This window comes from Danio rerio, chromosome 6, assembly GCF_052040795.2.
Source record: "Danio rerio strain M-AB ecotype USA chromosome 6, GRCz13ab, whole genome shotgun sequence".
Classification (NCBI taxonomy): Eukaryota; Metazoa; Chordata; class Actinopteri; order Cypriniformes; family Danionidae; genus Danio; species Danio rerio.
In genome coordinates this window covers 17,712,158-17,732,457 of record NC_141026.1, presented here as the reverse complement: position 1 = coordinate 17,732,457, position 20,300 = coordinate 17,712,158, and the positions used below count along the sequence as shown (strand labels likewise).

Below are 20,300 nucleotides of genomic sequence, written 5' to 3'. Positions count from 1 at the left end.
GTTAAACAGCGCAAGGAAATTGTCACAGTATTTCTTATAACTTTGTTTACTTTTCTTATAATTAACCTGACTTGCCTAGTTTAACCTAGTTAAGCCTTTAAATTGTATTTTAAGCTGAATATTAGTATATTTGAATATCTTGCAAATTAACTAGTAAAAATGTGTTTGTTTTTTAAATCTTTCCGTTAAACAGCACTTGCATTCATTTTTGCAGAGGCTAAATGAATTTGACTGGAGAACTGAACAAATTAAGTTTTTTAATTATTATTATTTTATGTGTGATTGAGATAAATGTTGCCAGTTGCTTTGACAATGTGCTTTATACCATCAGTGTTGGGGAAAGATACTTTTAAAAGTAATGCAATACAATATTGAGTTACTCCCCCAAAAAAGTAACATTATAATGTAAAGCTGTGTTACTTATACTTTATGGAAAATATTGTATGTTACCTTTCAGCTTTATTTGTACAGCGCTTTTACAATGTAGATTGTGTCAAAGCAGCTTCACATAAATAATCATAGTAACAGTTATAGTGTTTCTGCTGGGAGAAAACTATTATTAATATTACTATTATTTATTTATTTATTTATTTTTTAATTCAACAATAAATGTTTTAAAAGAGAATTAATTAAACTAAGAAGTAACTCAAATACTCCTTAATTTGTTAAAGTAATGTGTTACTTGTTACTTAGAAAAGTCATATTATTTCATAACTTGTGTTACTTGTAATGCGTTACCCCCAACACTGTAACCATCGATGTCAAACTCAGTTCCTGGAGTTCCCCCCCTACTTCAACACACAAGTCCTACTGTATATACACTGCATGTGTTGTTCATTATTGAACCTTTTTGTTTCATTGTGAATAGAAAATGTCTTCATACCTGCTGATTTGTTTAATTTTGTCAGACATTTTCTGTTGTTTGTTTGTTTGCTGCCAAAACAATAAAATACATTTGTCTGAAGAATTGATTTGCTTTTTATTTTTCATAACAGTTCAGAAAACTGATTAATTTGAGTTAAACTACAATAACTACTGTATATATGATTTACCATTAATGTGTGTGCAGTAGCGATTATGCTGTGAGTACAGAAGTACAGTACAGTAATTAACTGTAAGCAGTTTCCAGTTAGTTTCCGCTACTGCTCTGTTACACTGACTAACACTGTTGCCAGTATTCTACTGTAAAAAAAAAGTCAAACCTGGTAAGATCTAATACATTTATTACAGTATTTATTATTTGTTAACATTAGTTAATGTAAATAAAGTTTCATTGTTAATTCACGTGAACTCACAGGACATTAACTAATATTAACAATTTAATTTAATATTACATTAATAATAAAACAGCCCAGACCTGGCAATGGTCATGCAAGCAGACTAGCTTTTCTCACACTGAAGCAAATATATGCATAAACACACTCCTCAAAGATCTCTTTTTTTAAATGAATATTTGAATAAATGAATGCTTTATTTTAATATATTTGTGCATAAACATTAGATCAGTCAATATCAAAGTCAAAACTGTAAACAAAAAACTTCAAAAAAAATCTTAAGATCACATTTAAAAAATGAGTTCACCCAAATGGTTCACGCCACTGGTACTTCACAGCTACTGTGGGGTCACCCATTGTGGAGAGGTCTCAGCTGAGATGCCCAACCAAGACAAACCACCTGATTCTGGACAGCAGAAGATTGGCCTGACGCCCAGAAAGAAGATGTTGCCTGAATGACTGGAAGAAACTTCAAAATGACCGGAGTTACAGATGGACCAAGCTACTGTAAGCTCTTCTCTGGAATAAATATAACACACACACACACATAGAATAACACGAAATAAATCTAGCAGACATTAAGAATGAAATATTTATAAGTCAAATATTTATTAATAACCTTCATTTAAAGAATATTTTAATAATAATAAAATAAAACATTTTCAGTGTCTTGAAATGGCCGAGTCTACTTTCACTAAAACACATTGAAATGAAAGGATTATTTCATCAAACATGTAAAACTTACGATCCTGAGGAAAAATAAAAAGAAGTGACCACTATAAAGTTATTGGTTATCCTGAATTAAATTAATGCAAATTATTGAGAAAATTCCATGTTTAATGTTATAAAATTGACTCGAAAAAGCGAAAATTTTCAATTCATCATTGTGTTAAATGTGAAAAGCAGCAAGTAAACACACAAAATAATCTACAATAAAAAAGAAATTGATTTAAATGGCACAAAATGTGTAAATGATGACAAGTTTATTTTATATGTGTGAAAACAATTCAGCTTATTGTACTTTACTGCATTTATGAAAAAAATATGTTTTAAAATAAGAAAATAATAATCTTCAAAATAAGAATCTAAAACTTCCAGTAGGTGGTGGTAAATACATACACTTACATACCTTTAACTACACATGACATTTTACTCCACCTTACATATTACTCACCCGGATATATATAATTGTATAAGGGTCATTCTCACTATAAAGTGCCTTCGAGACATCAAAATGATAAAACTAAATTGTTTGAGAGTTTTGATTTAACCACAGTTGTTGTATTAATTAGAACTTAGACTGTAAGAAATGAATGTTGGTCAAGCTCCTGCCCTTTTTACAAATAATCTGCAAGTAGAAAAACAGTAAACAAACCTCACATTGTGTCAACCCTCACGTCCAGCAGTGAGCCAGTGCATCTGTGCTGAGCGGAGCAGTGGCCGGTCTTGGGTGAAGCAAACAGGTAAACCTGAGTTTCTCCAAAACACCCCCATATCAGCTGGAGTACTTTAGGGTGAAGTTGGCACTTTCCTGGGAGTGTGAGCTGCATGATATTCCTTGGTGCTTGCCACTGACATCCCTGAGACATGCAACAAAAACCTAAAATTAATAACAGAATTTAACATGAACCTGTTTATAATAAGAACAATTAAGAACAATCAGTAAATAAAAGTGAATAAAAAGTTAAATGTGAATTAGAGTTTTATAACAGATTTGGACAGTTGCACAGTTTAACCAAGCTTAATGTTGTGTTCAATGTTCTCTGTATTTCTCAGTTCTCCTGCATTTGTTCTGTTAATAGGTGTGGATGCCAGTTCACAGGCCAGTACTCATGAACTTTGAGAGACAGTTTTTGGGGAAACTGTATCATAGATAGGGGTGTAACGATACACTCAAGTCCTGACGATGCACTGAGGTCTTATGAAGCAAAGGAATCTCTCTCTGTGCAACAAAGTGAACATTATTTACAAATGTATCATCTGTAATATCTCTGTGGTAAACAAACGTGTGATTTCACGGCCATGAAACAGCATTATCAGCGTAATACAGGAAAACAGAATTGACCTTTTTGGGTGAAAATTAACCTTATACAATAAGTCGAGTACTGCAAAAAAAAAAACAAGTTCAGTATTGCAAGTCCTATCGTTTACACAAGCGATGCACATCAGCACATTTATATTTCACAGTTTCACATTATGATGTATCGTTATACCCCTAATCAAAGAAGAATGTAAAGAACACGCCTTGAACTCATTTTAATCTGTCTACTTTATATTTTCAGCTAATAGGCTGTATAATTGGACGTCAGGGCACTAAAATTAATGAAATCCGTCAGATGTCTGGGGCTCAGATCAAAATTGCTAATGCCATGGAGGGGTCATCAGACCACCAGATCACCATTACTGGAACACCTGCCAACATCAGCCTGGCACAGTATCTTATAAACGCCAGGTGAGATTCAAAGCAAGTAACAGAATAAATGCTAAACACAGATGTGAATAAAATGTATTTAATATATATATATATATATATATATATATATATATATATATATATATATATATATATTTTTTTTTTTTAATACTGTAATCAAACGTAAAGGAATGCAAAAGTTTAAAGAAAAGTGTTATAGATACCAAGGCTGAATTTAATTGATGAATAAATAAAGTAAAATTACAACAATCTTTTATTATTACAGATTTATTTTTAAAGCTAAAGCTCACTTTTTAATGATCCTCACTAAACCAATGTTTCTATCTTGTCTTCAAAATTAATTCTATACTGATTGTTTTCAGGAAAATTATTATTATCTGTAGTAGTAGTAGTGTTATTAGTAGTAAACATAGCAGTAGTGGCAGCAGCAGTTTTTATTTTTTTTTCTTAGCAGTGTGGTTGAATTTGGTGGTGGTCAGTATTGCCAGGATAACATTTTTATTTTTTTGAAAATGCAGTTGCAGGAAAGAATAATTCTTAATTAAATCTAGTTTAGAATTATAGCACAGAAACTTAGCATGCTGAATGTCTAGCGGTTATTACTCTTATTTATTTCAAACTAATTGTTTTATTCATATTATACAGTATATTCAAATGTATTTAAGTTATCATACATGTAATGTGAGCAATAAATTGTATGAAAATATGCTTCATTTTAAATTTGTAAGTGGCGAAACGGGCAGTCATAAATGTTGTGATTTTGAGAAAATAAAATCTCATTTTAATTACGCTGTAAAAAGCAATTAGTTGACTATAAAAAGGTAAGTTAAGTCAACTTAATAGGTCCTCATATTTTTAAGTGAAGTCAATTGGTCACTTTTAAGGCAGCGGTTTTGATCTCTTCATTAAAGTAACTAATCGCTTTTTATAGGAAACAAAATGATTCTTTACATTTGAAGGTGACATTTATTCTTTTTTCGATTATATATTTTTATTTCGCTTTTTCAACAATTAACAATACAGAACATCAAAACAAAACAGCAAACAAACTAAATTAAAGCATACACCGTATATTAAATAAATGAGTAAAATTAAATTAAATAAATCAATAAAAAGGGAGGAGATACAGCATAAGCTAGTAGAAACAAAACATTTTGTCAAATCAAATCAAGTGGTACTGTTTTAATGTAGTTCAAAAATGGATTCCAAATCTTTTTAAATACTTCATCCTTTCCTCTCAAAGAATATGTGATCTTCTCCAATGGTATACAGTTGCAAACTTCTGAGATCCACAGTCCAGTTGGTACATAAATGTCTGTTTTCTTTTTTAAAGCAATGCATTTTTTAGCTATCGTCAGCAACATTTCGGTAAGTTTAATAGCATAATTATGCTGGAGGTTAGAATTTGTGTAATTACCCAATAAACTTATCTCTGGATCCAATGGAAAATCAATTGCATGAATCTGTGATATAATATTACATACTTGTACCCACAATACTTTCACTTTAGGGCACAGCCATGTAGAATGCAAAAATGTAGCTTCTTCTATACCACATCTAAAGCAGAAAGGAGAAATACTGTTCCCCTTCGGGGGGAACTTCAGCACTATAAGTGGATTTGATTTGTAAAATCCACGCATTGGGAGGTTCGGTTCAGAAGCTACTCGTCTGAAAGAGTATTGAACGGGCCAATTAAGAATGAATTGGCAGCGCAAGCCTGCGCAGGTGAGCGGCATAAGCAATCAACTGAGTATATAAGCTCACCTGGCGCCAGCAGACGCTATCCTTTTCGCTTCAGAGACTTTCTGATCGAGTCGATGAGGGTTCCTCCTGCTGTGACCAGCGATTCTGAGCGAACGAGAGCATTCTCCCGGTCCAGAGTGTGTACACGCAGTGGCAGACGGTCGAGCTGGGTTTCTTCCTTTGCCTGGCGTTCTTTGGGTCCGGTCCTCCAGAGCGGTGCGTATAAAGTTGCAAACTTCACAGAAAGAGCAACACAGTCGTGCAGCACGTCCTTATCAGGACGGCGCTCCGACTGTGCGTTTCTGGATGCGGTGGTTTCCTGTCCTCGGATGATGGGCGCGGGCACTGCGTTGCATGTCTGGGGGTCCAGCATGTTAATGCGCTGCTCGCGGGCAGTTCATGTCGTCATTGCGATGCCATGACTGTTGCGCAAGATCGCGGTTAGCCTTTGCAAAAGGGTGAACCACCCCAGTTGTCCCCTGCTCTGCAGCGGGCACTCGGGCAGATCTGAGGGTTTCAGCGAGAGATAATCCGTCGCCCACGGGCCCGCGGACCTCCCGCTCCTCTAAGCGCTCCATCCAAGCTTCGGGCGGGGGAAGCGATCCGTCTAACAGATGGTAGCCCTTACGCCCGATGACACCGGAGACCAGATGTCCACCGCGGCATCGGAGGGTGGGCTTTCATTGTCCGATGATGATCCAGACCCGCTCGCCCCCTTCGGGCTGGTGAGCGCTGTCACTACGGATCCTGAAACGGACATGTTAGCCGTGCTTTCCCGGGCTGCTTCGGCCGTGGGTTGGAGATGGTTTATCCCCCAGCTCCGCGGCCGGACCGACTAGAGGGGCGTTCCCTTCTTCCCGGAGGTGCACAGTAGGCTCACGCGGTCTTGTAAAGCACTTTTTTCTGCTCGTGCTGCGTGTTCCTCCACCCTAACCACTCTTGACGGTGAAACAGCCAGGGGGTATGTGGCGATTCCTCAGGTTGAGTGCGCGATGGCGGTAAATCCGCGCGGCGCCTCTTCTTGGCGGGGTCCGCCTCGTCTCCCATCCAAAGCCTGTAAGTTATCTACCTCCCTCGGAGCTAGAGCTTACATAGCTGCGGGCCAGGCTGCTTCCGCCTTGCATGCGATAGCCACCTACCAGCGCTACCAAGCGCAGGCGCTGGCCGAGCTGCACGAGGGTGGGTCCAACCCAGGCTTACGAGCTTCGCACCGCCGCCGACTTAGCTCTTCGGACTACTGAGTCCGCTGCGTGTGCGTTGGGGAGGACGATGTCCACATTAGTGGTCCAGGAGCGCCACCCCTGGCTGATATGCGCAAAGTCGACAAAGTCCGCTTTCTTGACTTCCCCATATCCCCAGCCAGGTTCGGCGACACTGTCTGTGAATTCACCCAGGAATTCAAGGCGGTGAGAGAGCAGTTGGTGGGTGATGTCTTATCGGCGGTCCGTAGCCCGCTCCGCCCGCCGTGCCATTCATACCTGCTCCTCGCCGAAGGCGCCCGCCTACGAGAGCTGCTCCGCCCCCGCACACGCCTCAGGCGAAGCGAGCGCGTCGGGCACCTCGGAAGCAGGCTGCCCCCCTGCCCAGAACGCCGCTAAGTCCGGCAACGGACCGCGAAGCGCCCCTGGGACAGGCCATCTGGAGAAGAGGGAACTTGCTCTTTCCCCGCTGGAGGGCGGGGCCCCATTTCCAACGGCACTTTTTACTGCCATGAAAACATTATGAAAGGGCACTTTTCACTTCCCCAGATGTGACAGCCCGAAATCTGCCAGTCTGGGACGCTATGCTTTCTAGCTTGCAGATTCGGTGCGTTTCGCCAGTGGCTCACGAGCGCTGGGAGGACGGTCTCCTTTCTCCCACCCCTCGAGCCTCCCCTCCGGAGCTCGGGTTTGGAGTGAGAGCAAATATCTCACCTCCAGCTTTTCCGTGGGACCCGCGAGCTTCCCGGATCAGCACACCCACTCCGCGCTGCCCCACTGCTGGTACGTCAGCGATTGTAGCGATGAGTCCATTAGCGAGAGCTCTGCCTGCCTGGTTAGCGCGGGCCAGCTCTTCGCGGTGGCTCATACGCACAATCAGACTCGGCTATGCGATTCAGTTCGCGAAACGGCCCCCCAAGTCACGGGTGTGTATTCACCAGGGTCAGCCCCCTGTCCGCCCCTGTCTTGCGAGAGGAGATTGCTGTCCTCCTGGCGAAGGATGCAATCGAGCCGCTCCCTCCAGCCGAGATGGAGGGTGGGTTTTACAGCCCACGCTTCATCGTGCCCAAAAAGAGCGGTGGGTCACGGCCAATCCTAGATCTGCGCGTTTTGAACCGCTGCCTGCACAAGCTGCCGTTCAGAATGCTCACGCAGAAGCGCATCCTCCGGTGCGTTCGTCCTCTGGGTTGGTCTGCAGCATTAGACCTGATGGACGCGTATTTCCATGTCTCCACTCTTCCTCGCCACCGACAGTTTCTGCGGTTTGCGTTTGAAGGTCGAGCTTGGCAATACAAAGCCCTCCCCTTCGGGCTCTCTCTGTCTCCGCGGGTCCTCACCAAGCCCGCGGAGGGTGCCTCAGCGCCCCTTCGGCTCGCGGGCATCTGCATACTCAATTTCTTTACGACTGGCTGATTTTTGCCCTCTCTCGGAGCAGTTGATTATGCACAGAGACAAAGTGCTCTGGCACTTCCACCTGTGGGGATTTCAGGTCAACCGAGAAAAGAGCAAACTCGCCCCCGTGCAGAGGATCTCTTCTCTCGGGCTGGAGCTGGACTCGGTCACCATGGCAGCGCGCCTCTCCGGAGAGCGCGCTCAGCTGATGCTGTACTGTCTGAGAGAGCTCGACAGTAAAATAGTGGTCCCACTGAAACTATTTCAGAGGCTCCTGGGGCATATGGCATCCGCAGCCGCTTCATGCCGCTCGGATTATTCTATATGAGACCACTTCAGCACTGGCTTCACGATCGAGTCCCCAGACGCGCATGGCACGCGCGCGCACACCGAGTCTCTGTTACTGCGCTGTGTCGCCGCGCCCTCAGCCCTTGGAGCGACCCCTCGTTCCTACAGGCCTGGGTGTCTCTAGAACAGGCGTCCAGTCTTGTTGTCGTTTCAGCAGACACTTCCAACACGGGCTGGGGGGCTGTGCGTTGCGGGCATGCGGCTGCGGACCTGTGGAAAGGTACCCAGTTGCATTGGCATATCGCCTGGAGCTGTTGGCAGTGTTCCTCGCTCTCCACCGTTTTTTTCCGGTGCTGGAGCGGCAACACGTGCTGGTCAGGACGGACAGTACGGCGGCGGTGGCGTATATCAGCCGTATAGGGGGTATGCGCTCTCGCCGCATGTCTCAGCTCGCCCGCCGTCTGCTCCTCTGGAGTCATCCGCGGCTGAAATCGCTGCACGCCATTCATATTAAGGCAAGCTCAACCGTGCAGCCGATGCGCTCTCACGGCAGCCTTGCGTCCTGGAGAATGGAGACTCCACCCCGAGTCTGTTCAGCTGATATGGGCGCGATTCGGGGAAGCCCAGATCGATCTGTTGCTTCCCCCGAGATCGCTCATTGCTAGTTGTTCTTTCCCTGACCGAGTGCTCTCGGCACGGATGCACTGGCTTACAGCTGGCCTCGGGGCACGCGCAAATACGCGTTTCCCCCAGTGAGCCTGCTCGCGCAGTTACTGTGCAAGGTCAGGAAGAGGACGAGGAACAGGTTGCTGGTTGCGCCCCTCTGGCTCAACCGGACCTGGATGTCAGAGCTCTCCCTCGCGATAGCCCTCCCCTGGCAGTCCCTTCGAGAGAGCACCTACTCTCTCAGGGACAGGGCACCACCTGGCACCCTCGCCGATCTTTGAAGAGATTTTAGACGCGAGGAAGACTTAGGTAACCTCCGATTGCGGTGGCTAATACCGTCACTCGGGCTAGAGTCCCCTCCCCGAGCGCGCCTATGCCCTGACGTGGAGTCTATTCACTGAATGGTGTGTCTCTCGCTGAGAAGACCCCCGTAATTTGCCAGATCAGCGTTGTGCTTTCTTTACGCCGAGAGAAGCTGGAGAGCAGGCTGTCGCCCTCCACACTCAAGGTTACGTGGCTGCCATCTCCGCTCTCATAACGCGGTGGCTGGCAGCACCGTGGGAATGCATAACCTCATCATCCGGTTCCTCAGGGGCGTTAAGCGAATTAATCCACCCCGCCCCCTCTCATGCCCTCTTAGGATCTCGCCCTCGCTACACAAGCCGCGTCAGATCCCTTCGATCCTCGACTCAGTATCTTTCTGTCCCTGAAGACAGCTCTGCTGGTCGCGTTGATATCGATTAGAGGGTCGGGGACCCGGAGGCATTTTTCGGTCAGTGACTCGTGCCTGTAATTGGGCTGGCTTCTCTCACGTCCTGAGACCCCGCCCGCGATATGTGCCCAAGGTTCCTACCACTCCGTTTTAATACGAGGTAGTGAGCCTGCAAGCGCTGCCCTCGGAGGAGGCAGACCCAGCCCTTCTTTATTGTCCAGTTCGCGTTTTGCGTATTATCCGGACCGCACTCAGAGTTTAGATCATCTGAGCAGCTCTTCGTCTGTTATAACGGTCGGCAGCAGGGAAGTGCCGTACCGAAATAAGTTCCCACTAGATTGTGGATGCCTTTCTTTCACTATCAGAGCCGAGATAAGCCGCGTCCCCCGAGAGCGCGTGCGCACTCCACTCGGAGTTTCGCATCCTCTCGAGCGCGCGCACGCGGCGCCCCTCTAACAGACTTCTGTAGAGCTGCGGGCTGGGTGACACCCAACACATTTGCAAGGTTTTACAATCTGCGAGTGGAGCCGGTTTCCTCAAGGGTATTAGGTAACCCTTGGTGATTGAGGAAACAATTCGGTAGGGTGTTGAAACACGCTTGCTGCGCCATTTTCCCTAACACGGAGATACGTGCGCCTTTTTATCTGTCAGTAAAGTTCCCCGTCAGGTGAGCCCTGCAGATTCCTCCGTGGCCCCCAGCACTGACTCAGCGGAGGAGTCACTTGCTGGCCCACTACGTTGTAGGTCTGCCCGCTGGTCAGCCCGCGTTTTGGGTAAAGGTGCCTGCTATGCGTGGTCCCCACTAGGCGATCCCATATGCTTATTCAGCCACGGTTAAGTCCCCCCCCCTGGGCGGACCCGTGTCTTCCCTCCCCGCTAACCACTCTTTTGCTATGCGTACTCCCCCTTTTTAGGGCTAGTCCATATGTAAATTCTGCCATCTATCCCCCCTTGGGTAACGAATGGCCTCCGCAGCGTCCTCCCTATCGGGATTGCACGCTTCCCAACGTACTGTCGTATTTTCCTAGAATTATCTAGATGCTCACGACTTCCCAAAAAATATATCTAAATCCGTAAAACTTCTGTTGAAGTAGGATAAATTAGGGCCAGGGACACGTTGGAGGACCGCGCCCCCCATGATGCGGGTGCGTCACGCTTGCTTGACTATCTCCTCATCGGGGGTGTTGGTAAGGTGCAGTCATTATGGCGCTTTCAATGGGCTCCCAATGCGTGGATTTTACAAATCAAATCCACTTATAGTGCTGAAGTTCCCCCCGAAGGGGAACGTTCGAGGTTACTAAAGTAACCCTTCGTTCCCCGAGGAGGGGAACGGAAGCACTATACTCCGTCGCCATAATGACTGTCCCTTAGCTGTTGAAAGTCTCTTCAGCTTAAAAAGGATAGCGTCTGCTGGCGCCAGGTGAGCTTATATACTCAGTTGATTGCTTATGCCGCTCACCTGCGCAGGCTTGCGCTGCCAATTCATTCTTAATTGGCCCGTTCAATACTCTTTCAGACGAGTAGCTTCTGAACCGAACCTCCCAATGCGTGGATTTTACAAATCAAATCCACTTATAGTGCTTCCGTTCCCCTCCTCGGGGAACGAAGGGTTACTTTAGTAACCTCGAACGTTTTTAAATTTGTGTAATCCGGATGGATTATAATAAAGCTGGTGTAAGAAATTAAACTGGATTAGTCTAAATCTGGAATTCAAAGTTGAGGTTACCCCATCTCTACATAGCTGACCCCACAGGTCATTTTCTAGTGTTATCCCCAAATCCTGTTCCCATCTAGTTTTAGACTTATCTGGGTCAGTCAAAGGTTGTCTAAGCATCAAAGCATCATATATTCTAGAAACTGTTTTATGTAATGGTTTATCAAAGAAAACAAGTTCCTCCATAGCAGTTAAATTGGGTATCTTGGGATATTTTTTTAATTTGACCCTTAATAGTATATTAGTGGGACAGTCCTCTTTCATCTCAAATGTCTCCATATTAAGCCATGACGGGTAGGGGGTTTCAGCGGACATCTGTGCCAGATACCTGGATTGGGCTGCCCAATAATACATCTTAAAATTGGGGAGTCTAAGTCCTCCTTTGCTGTAGTCTAAAGCCAGTTTGTCAAGACCAACCCTTGGGGTTTTCCGATAGCAAATAAATGATCTCACTAGTGAATTATGAGAAGTCAAAAAGGATTTAGGTATTGATATTGGAAGAATGAAATACATATAAGAACCTGGGCAAAACATTCATTTTAACTGCATCAATTCTACCAGACAATGTGAGTGGTAAATCCATCCAATTTGTTAAGTCTCTGCCAGTTTTTTCTAAAAGATTAGCCAAATTAAATTTATAGAGATTTTTTAGGTTGCCGTCTACATGTATACCCAAATACTTAATGCCAGCAGGTGAGCATTTAAAAGAAAAGGTATTTAATGAAGTATAATCAAAACCTGATAATGGCAAAATTTCACTTTTATCAATGTTAACTTTATATCCAGAAAAAGTACTATATGACTGTAATACATTCTGTAAATTAGATAGGGAGTCTACAGGGTCAGTAAGAAACAAAAGAATATCATCGGCGAACAAAGATATTTTTTGTATTTCAGGGCCAGTTTTAAAGCCTTTTATGTTGGGGACACATCTAATAGCCTCAGCTAGAGGTTCGATCGCAAGGGCAAAGAGAGCTGGGCTGATGGGGCAACCTTGTCTACATCCTCTATACAAAGGTATTGAAGAAGAAATAATACCATTTGTAATAATTTTAGCTTTTGGGGATTTATAAAGTGATTGAATTAGCTCTATGTATACAGTTCCAAATCCAAATTTTTTTAGTACTTCAAATAAGTATGACCACTCAAAAGCCTTTTCGGCATCGAGAGAGGCGACTATCCCTGGTATATGTTTTTCTTTAGCAGTGTGAATAATGTTAAAAACTCTCCTCAGATTATTTGCGCCTAATCTCCCAACTACAAAACCAGTTTGATCTGGATTAATCAATTGAGGAAGTCGAGTTTCTAATCTTTTAGCTACCATTTTAGTGACTATTTTATAATCTACATTGAGGAGTGAGATTGGTCTGTAGGAGGCACAGTTATTTGGATCCTTGTCTTTTTTGAGTATTACTGAAATTATAGCATTTGAAAAGGAGTCTGGAAAACTTTTTTCCACCTTAGCCTGATTAAGAACTTCCATTAAATATGGCACAAGCAAATCTTTAAACTCTTTATAGAATTCTAATGGAAAACCATCTTCACCTCTTGATTTATTATTAGACAATAGATTAATAGCTTCAATCAGTTCAGAAGTAGAAAAAGGCTGATCCAGACTAGATCTGTCTTCCTCTGAGAGATATGGTAAATGGACTGAGGAGAGAAAAGCTTTCATTTGTAACTGATCTATACATGATTGAGAGGTATATAATTCTGTGAAATATTGCTTAAATACATCATTAATTTCTACCGGGTTTCATGTTTCCTTGTTACCAGTTTTAATAACATTTATTGTTCGTTTCTGTTCCTCTCATTTTAATTGCCAGGCCAAGACATTCTAAGCTTTCTCACCGAGTTCGTAATAACGTTGATTAGAGTAAATAATAGCTTTCTCTGCTTGGTAGGTGTTCAATTTATTGTATTCAATCTTTTTGTTTAGTAATTCTTTATAAATATCCTTTGTTTGCGACTTGTGGTACAATTTTTCAAGTACTAGTTTTTCAACTTCTAAAGTACTTAATTTGGATTTTTTGTTTTTTAACAGCCCCTTAATGTAGGAAACTATTTGACCTCTAAGATAAGCTTTTAAAGTGTCCCATAATATAAAACTATTGGAGCATGAGGGTTTATTTGTTGCAGTAAAAATATCAATTTGTTCCCTTATGAATTTATGAAATTCAGGTTGTTTAAAAAGAGTAGGGTTTAGTCTCCACCTGTAAGTTCCTTTTGTTTTTTCTGGAATGGACAGTGACATTACAAGGGGAGAATGATCACTCAGTAATCGAGGGAGATATTCAACATCTAGCACTCTGTATAGAAGTTGAGAGGGCAACAAGAAATAATCTATACGAGTGTGTGTATTATGGGGATGCGAATAAAAAGAGTAGTCTCTTTCTTGTGGGTGTTCTTTCCTCCATACATCCACTAAATTCAGATCTTTCATAAATGTTGTAGTAGATTTAGCTGCTTTAGAAAGGGGCACTGGTGTCGTTGAAGATCTTTCTAGTATATTGTCTAAAACAAAATTAAAATCTCCACCTACCAGGAGGTGACATTTATTCTTGATTTATTCTTTGTAACACAGTTTGTTTCATTCAGCGCATGATATTCTTTGGTCTGAAAATGGTTGTTGATTACAAACCAGATGATAGTCAGTGTTTAATGATTTATTTCAGCCTTCAGAAGGGCCTGATTGTTTAATCTTTGACATTTTTACTTGGCTCGACTTCATTGATGTTGACTGTGCTTCAAGTAATTGTAATAGTTCATAAAGCAATGTACTTTGTTTACATCTTTGTTTATTACCGTGATGTGCTGCAGTGACTTGGATCTGAAAGTGTGACGGTGTCACATTCGTCCAGACATACTTAAGAAAGATTAATTTAATTATTTAAGAACTGACCCTTTTGGGCAACGCAACTGTGATTAAAGTAAAGCAGCAAGTAACAGAAGCTGATTTGAATGTAATGTTGTGACTTTTTAACAAGTCATTTGCTGTTAAATTTGAATAATAATAAATAATAAATATACTCAAGTTCTTTTTTTTCCAAACTTGGTTTTAATAGATAGTGACTACATTGTGAGTTCTATTGTATCTCTGCTGTATTTGCTCAATGTTACAGTACTCTGTTCAGAATGTTTATTATTTATATCACAGAAATGGGATTCATTCAAACGTAATGTATTATGTATGGATTTCAGTGTTGACTGCTGTAAGATTTTATGTGATTAATAATATGACATAAAATCTCTTTTTTTCATTGCGATCTCATTTTCACGTCATTGCAAGGATACTTATGAAGGTAAAAAATGAATATGTATTTGCTTCTGTCATTTCTATTTCTAAAGACAGTTAATTTTGCTCCAGTGACTTATAATTGTATAATCATGTCTATATTCTTCTGAGTCTAAAATATTGTTATTCTGAATGTCTTGACACCCTTGGCAGTCTTTATCCAGTATAACATCATATAACAGGTTATGTCACCATATACAAAATAGATCCTCCGTTGTGCAAAGACAATCATTTATTTAAGGTCTTAGAAAACAAGAACTGACTACAATCTTTAAGTGATGATTGCTGCTGATTGACGCATTGTATGACTTAATTTCTTGATTTTTCTTTTAATAAAGTCTCTTGGTCTCACGTAGGTTTTGTTTGTTTTCTGTGCCAGTGATTTATACTTGAATATGTTTACGAGGTGGGTTGTTAGCCCAACGATCAACCCTCAACCTGGAGGACCAGGACATACACACATACGGACAATTTAGCTTACCCAATTCACCTATAGCGCATGTCCTTGGACTTATGGGGGAAACTGGAGCACCTGGAGGAAACTAACGTGAACGAGGGGAGAACATGCAAACTCCACACAGAAATGCCAACTGGCCCAGCCAGGACTCGAACCAGCGACCTTCTTACTGTGAGGCGACAATGCTAACCACGGAGTCACTGTGTTGCCCCAGCGTGTATATCAATTAAGAAAAAAATATATCAGCATTTAAATATCTACTGACTAATTTAACTTTTCTCTTTTCGTCAGATGGGTTCAGGTAGTGCCTCTGTCCTGCTGCGCTTCAGGAGAATTCAGCATCACAAGCAAAATGACCACGTTGAGTCAAATAACATATATTGATCAATCAGTGCGGTTGTCAAGGCAGAATCTCAAGCACAACCAATCATTTTAAATGACATGGTGAATCATTTAAAGAAATTTAAATGTTAAGTTCAGAGAACTTACAATAAGAATTAAAAGTTTGTTGCTGCCTAATGGGTAAGTTAAACACACCTTTGATGCCAAAACTTGGTATTTTAAATAATATCAAGTTATATTAACTTAATATCTTTAATAATGACTACAGCAGGGTTTACAGTGCATAATCAGGGCGGATTAAATCAATAAGCTAACTAAGCAGTCGCTTAGGGCCCCAAGGAAGTCTGGAGGCAGACAATAAACACTAATAATGTCATTTCCTGTCATATTTTGCAGGATAAGGCTCTAACAAATACATTTTACCTTAATCAGTATGTGTGCAATTGTGTCCCCCCACCCCAATCATGGATCAGTCCAGCAGTCAAATCAGATGAAAATTAAATCTTTTAAAATGTAGAGATTGTGTTCAGATAAAAATATAGAAAGCAAGACAGAGTGCTATAAGATAAAGACAGCTAAATAAATAAGCAAATATGAAAAGTGCTTATTACTGTAGGACTTCTGGGTCTCATGACTCGAATTGCTTAGGGCCCCAAAATCACTGAATCCGGCCCTGCTCATAACAAACAATCATCATGATCACAGTAAAAAGTGTAGAGTAAACAATGTTATTAACACTATGAGCTGTATTTGTTAAAATAAATGTTAAATTATTGTGTGTTTCATTAGAAAAACTGTTGAGATGATGAAAAACACGCAGTCTTATACGTTTTAGTTAAATTGTGATTCTCTGTGCTGAACATTGCCCCCTTGTGTTGTCCATGATCACTTACTGAGGAGAGACGTGACCCTGCACCACAAAAGCACTTTTTTACTTCTTTTAGTTTGAGCACATGCTTTTTAAAATGATTGAGCTGTTGAAACTTTGACCTACACATGAAAAAACAATATGTACATTTTAAATTATTTTCAAAATTATAATTGTATTCTAACTTGAAACTGAAGATCGTCCTAAAAAGAGATTTATTGCACTATATTGGGATAATTTGCAATTTGATGTGCACAAAGAAGAAAAACACAGTAGTGTTTACTTTAAATTCTCGTAAGAAGTTTAGTATTTGTATTTTTTCTAACTTTGAATTGAAGATTATATCAAAAAACTATTCAGCACGCTTCAATGTTGAAATTTTGTAGTTCCATGTCCACAAAAACACAATATTGTTCATTTCAAATTCTCATACAAACTTTTCTTTTTTACCTAAAATTGAAGATCATTCAAAATAAAAAACATTTGTTAAATATCAGCATGCGTGTATGGACATTTACTGAGTTTATTATCGACAGATCTGTGTTTAAGTAAAACAATTCGGCTAGTTTAGATTTTTATGTTTTAAATTCAGACATCAAATTTTGCAAATAAAGGTTTGGTCTAGTTAGTTCAGCACACTACAGACAGCATGATCATATCTGACTGAACAGAGTCTCCTAATTCCTCCAGTGTCTGTGTTCATTCATCAATTTTCCTTCAGCTTAGTCCCTTTATTCATCAGGGTTCGCCACAGGGGAATGAACCGCCAAAATATCCAGCATATGTTTTACACAGTGAACCTTGCTGTGAGGTTACAGTGCAAACCACTGAGTCACTGTGCTGCCCTAGGTTTGAACATTTACATTTTAGTGAAACCAGTAAAGAAAAAAACAACTGCTGTAATTGCGAATAAAATAACTTTATTGTTCATGATTTATTTAACATCTGTCCCCGTTTTTCTCTAAGTGGTCAAGAAACTGTACATTTGTCTACTGTAGACTAGCTTGTGTGTGTGTGTGTGTGTGTGTGTGTGTGTGTGTGTGTGTGTGTGTGTGCCTTCAGCTCGTACAGCTTCACACAGAGCCTCACAGATGCAGCAGAGGAAGCTCAGGATCAGGATCTGTTCTCCTCAGTTCCTCTGCCCCTCCTGCTCTCCTTCTACAAATCATTGACAGCGTTTATCTACACTGAACCTGACAATGCAACCCAAGCCATGACTGCTGGATTCAGATAAGTGTAATGTCACTGGCCACCTGTGCAGTGCAACCAGGGATGGCTCTCAATGTCATCTAAACTGGGCCGATCAGCCGGTGCTGCACTGAGACACCAGCGAATCAGCTGACGGCACTCTGTTACACACAACACCGTCTTCAGAAACACACAACAACACACTTCTGCTCGCTTACCAGGCTATCTCTGAATGTGTCTGAATCTCTTACCTGTTGACAAGCTCCTAGGGAAGGTCAGTCTGCTTCTGGACGTGACCCTCTGTGCGCCTCTGAATGGGAAACGGTCACACAGGATGTTGTAGAGCGTCACTCCTACTGACCAGACTGTAGCTGGAGTCGCATGGTAGCGATGTCTACGAAACCACTCAGGAGGAGCGTATGCAGGAGTGCCTGAGAGACATAAGAAGACCACAAACATCTGCTCAACATGCTCCAGTACAGACAAATTCCCTTTAGTGGATCAGCAGAAGTTCACAAACATCAACAGAACGTTTCCTTCTGTAACTCAAACTCACCTGCAAAGTATTTGTAGGCCGAGCGCTTCAGCAGATCTCCACAGCCGAAGTCCAGCAGCTTGATGTCCTGGGACTCTGTGGAGATCAGGAGGTTTTCTGGTTTGACGTCCCGGTGCAGGACGCCGCGGCTCTCGCAGTGTTTTAGGGCGGCAATCAGCTGCACCAGCACTTTCTTTGCAAGACGCTCATCCAGACAGCCGTTCTCCTCACAGAAGCTCTGGAGATCTTGGCAAGGATCCGGTCGCTCCAGGATCAGGATGTAGCGCCTGGGACGGTCAAACCAGTCCAGCAGCTGCAGGACACTGGGGCAGGCAGGAGCTGATGTGACACGGGTCATCAATGCCACCTCCAGCGGCAGCCGACCCTGACCATCCTGCAGGACAAACCCTCCATTATATCCAGAACTCAATCAAACACAGCAAACACAACAGATTCACATCAAAACATACAACTTTCAGTCGCTCGGGGGTCCGGTCCTTCGACACGTACTTGATGGCCACCTGCAGACAGGAAAAGCAGAGTAAATCACACCTGCCTGATTGTGACACATGACATTTACTGACAGCAACATTTCTAAAGCATGTCTGAACAAAGGAGGGAAGAAAATCTCTTACTGGCAGTCCATCAGACCTGCGCATCCCAGCAAACACAGAGCCGAATCCACCTCGTCCCAGCAACGGGCCCTTCTGGTACAAGTCTGCAACACAGAAGAGCACAAGAAATGAAGAGAGAAAGAGAAAACATGCTGCGGTCTCATCAATGACAAATCATTTCCTAACTGAGCCATAAGATCTAGAAGATGAGCTGTGCTGACCTCTGCGAGAGCGTTTGGCTGGTCTGCTGGACGAGGTGGACAGTGTTTGCTGGCTGCTGCTCTGCCTTTTCCTCTTGCTGTTCCTCTGGTCTGTGGATGCAGAATCAGCCAAATGTGAAGGCAGAGGAGCCAAAAAACCAGGAAGCTCAGTGGTGCCGTCCCGTGTATCTTCTGTGCATCAAAACATTTTTAATGAATCTTTTTTGTTAACTTCTGTAATCCTTTTCATATTAGTCAAACATCATACAGCATCATACAGTGATATACAATGACAAACAAATGAAAGATTAAAAACACTCACCTCCTCTTTCTTCACCCATGTGGGACATGGACAATCTCCTCCAACCTGCAATAAAACAGACAAATACAGACAAATATAAAAAATAAATGTAAAACAAAGTAAAGAAAAAAGAAAAAGAAAAAGAAGAAAAAAAACGAAATGAAAAAAGAGCAACAAAGTTGTGTTTAAAAAAATAATCAGAAAAATAACGAAAAAAAGATGATTAGAGAAATTGTGCTCTTTAAAATAAGTCTTTTTCTCTCAGAAATCCTCCAACAGCTTCAGAAATCTCAGGAATCGCACAGAAATGCTCTGCAAAGTCGCCTCGTCTCTCAACCAACAGATTGCGATGGGTTTGATTGTTTTTATATGCGGTCAGAAATCATACCATAACACACGTTGCTATAGCAACTAACATTGGCGTGACCTTGCGTGCCTGAGATATTTTTATTTTATTTTCATAAATATAATTCATGCAGTTATTCGATTTTCTAAATCTTAATTATTAATAGTAATAATTAATCTAAAGCTCTTATAAAATTAAATAACTATCATTTTAATAGGCCAATCAGCTTTCCGTAAAACTTGATTGCGTCACCACCGACATTAGCAGAAGAGAAACCTTTACATTTAACGAAAATCACACAGAAATTCAAGAATAAAGATTTTAATAAACAGTACTAAACAAACGAGCTCTTCTATAAATGTAACTTACCATAATGAAGAAGTGGACAAGGATGAAATTGTTCTCCATTCGGGAGAGCTACAGGAATCATAAACTGTTTTCAGAAAAAATATTGTATTATTTTCAGAGAAACACATTTCTAGGAGTTTATTTACGCTAAATTTCATATTATTGCCGAATCACGCTGAAGCAGGGCATTACGAAAGGTCATGTGACTGACGTCCCTGACGTCACTCCTTGCGTAATAAATGTATGGCGAACGCACAATTTAGGTATATTAATGAATTATATTTTTAAATAAAATAAATTGTATAATAAACAACAATGATATTAAATTAAATAAGGCTTTTAGTATTTCATTTCATTTAATTTCGATAGCTCAATCAGTGTATG

At 41.6% G+C, this 20,300-nt stretch overlaps 1 protein-coding gene across 3 annotated transcripts; it reads right to left on the bottom strand.

Annotated features, from left to right (window-relative positions):
• Positions 1-596: 596 nt before the first annotated feature.
• Positions 597-20,124, bottom strand: LOC137495945 (serine/threonine-protein kinase pim-3-like). Of its 3 annotated transcripts, none has more exons than XR_015493447.1 (9): positions 19,938-20,124; positions 19,244-19,288; positions 18,943-19,113; positions 18,743-18,825; positions 18,578-18,628; positions 18,129-18,501; positions 17,824-18,003; positions 2,650-2,854; positions 597-1,793 (listed from the first exon to the last, which is right to left on the bottom strand). XR_015493447.1 is itself a non-coding variant. In XM_087257039.1 (9 exons), the coding sequence occupies exons 1-9, from the start codon at positions 19,996-19,998 to the stop codon at positions 17,514-17,516; spliced, it is 1,089 nt and encodes a 362-aa protein (XP_087113165.1). In that variant the 5' UTR covers positions 19,999-20,084; the 3' UTR covers positions 17,288-17,513. The 3 variants fall into 3 exon arrangements, 2 of the variants coding, with proteins under 2 accessions (XP_087113164.1, XP_087113165.1); XM_087257039.1 differs by lacking the exons at positions 597-1,793; positions 2,650-2,854 and adding exons at positions 17,288-17,542; positions 17,638-17,733 and having other exon boundaries at positions 19,938-20,084; XM_087257038.1 differs by lacking the exon at positions 19,938-20,124 and having other exon boundaries at positions 2,650-2,874; positions 19,244-19,563.
• Between the last annotated feature and the right edge of the window lie 176 nt (positions 20,125-20,300).

What these genes read in the sequence shown, in the direction of transcription:
- LOC137495945 (XM_087257038.1), bottom strand. Translation starts at nt 19,271, where the DNA reads ATGTCCCACATGGGTGAAGAAAGAGGAG. An exon ending in GGCCTACAAATACTTTGCAG is followed by an intron (nt 18,004 to 18,128) that starts GTGAGTTTGAGT and finishes TATGTCTCTCAG; the next exon opens with GCACTCCTGCATACGCTCCT. An exon ending in CCCTAGGAGCTTGTCAACAG is followed by an intron (nt 2,875 to 17,823) that starts GTAAGAGATTCA and finishes TATTAATTTTAG; the next exon opens with GTTTTTGTTGCATGTCTCAG.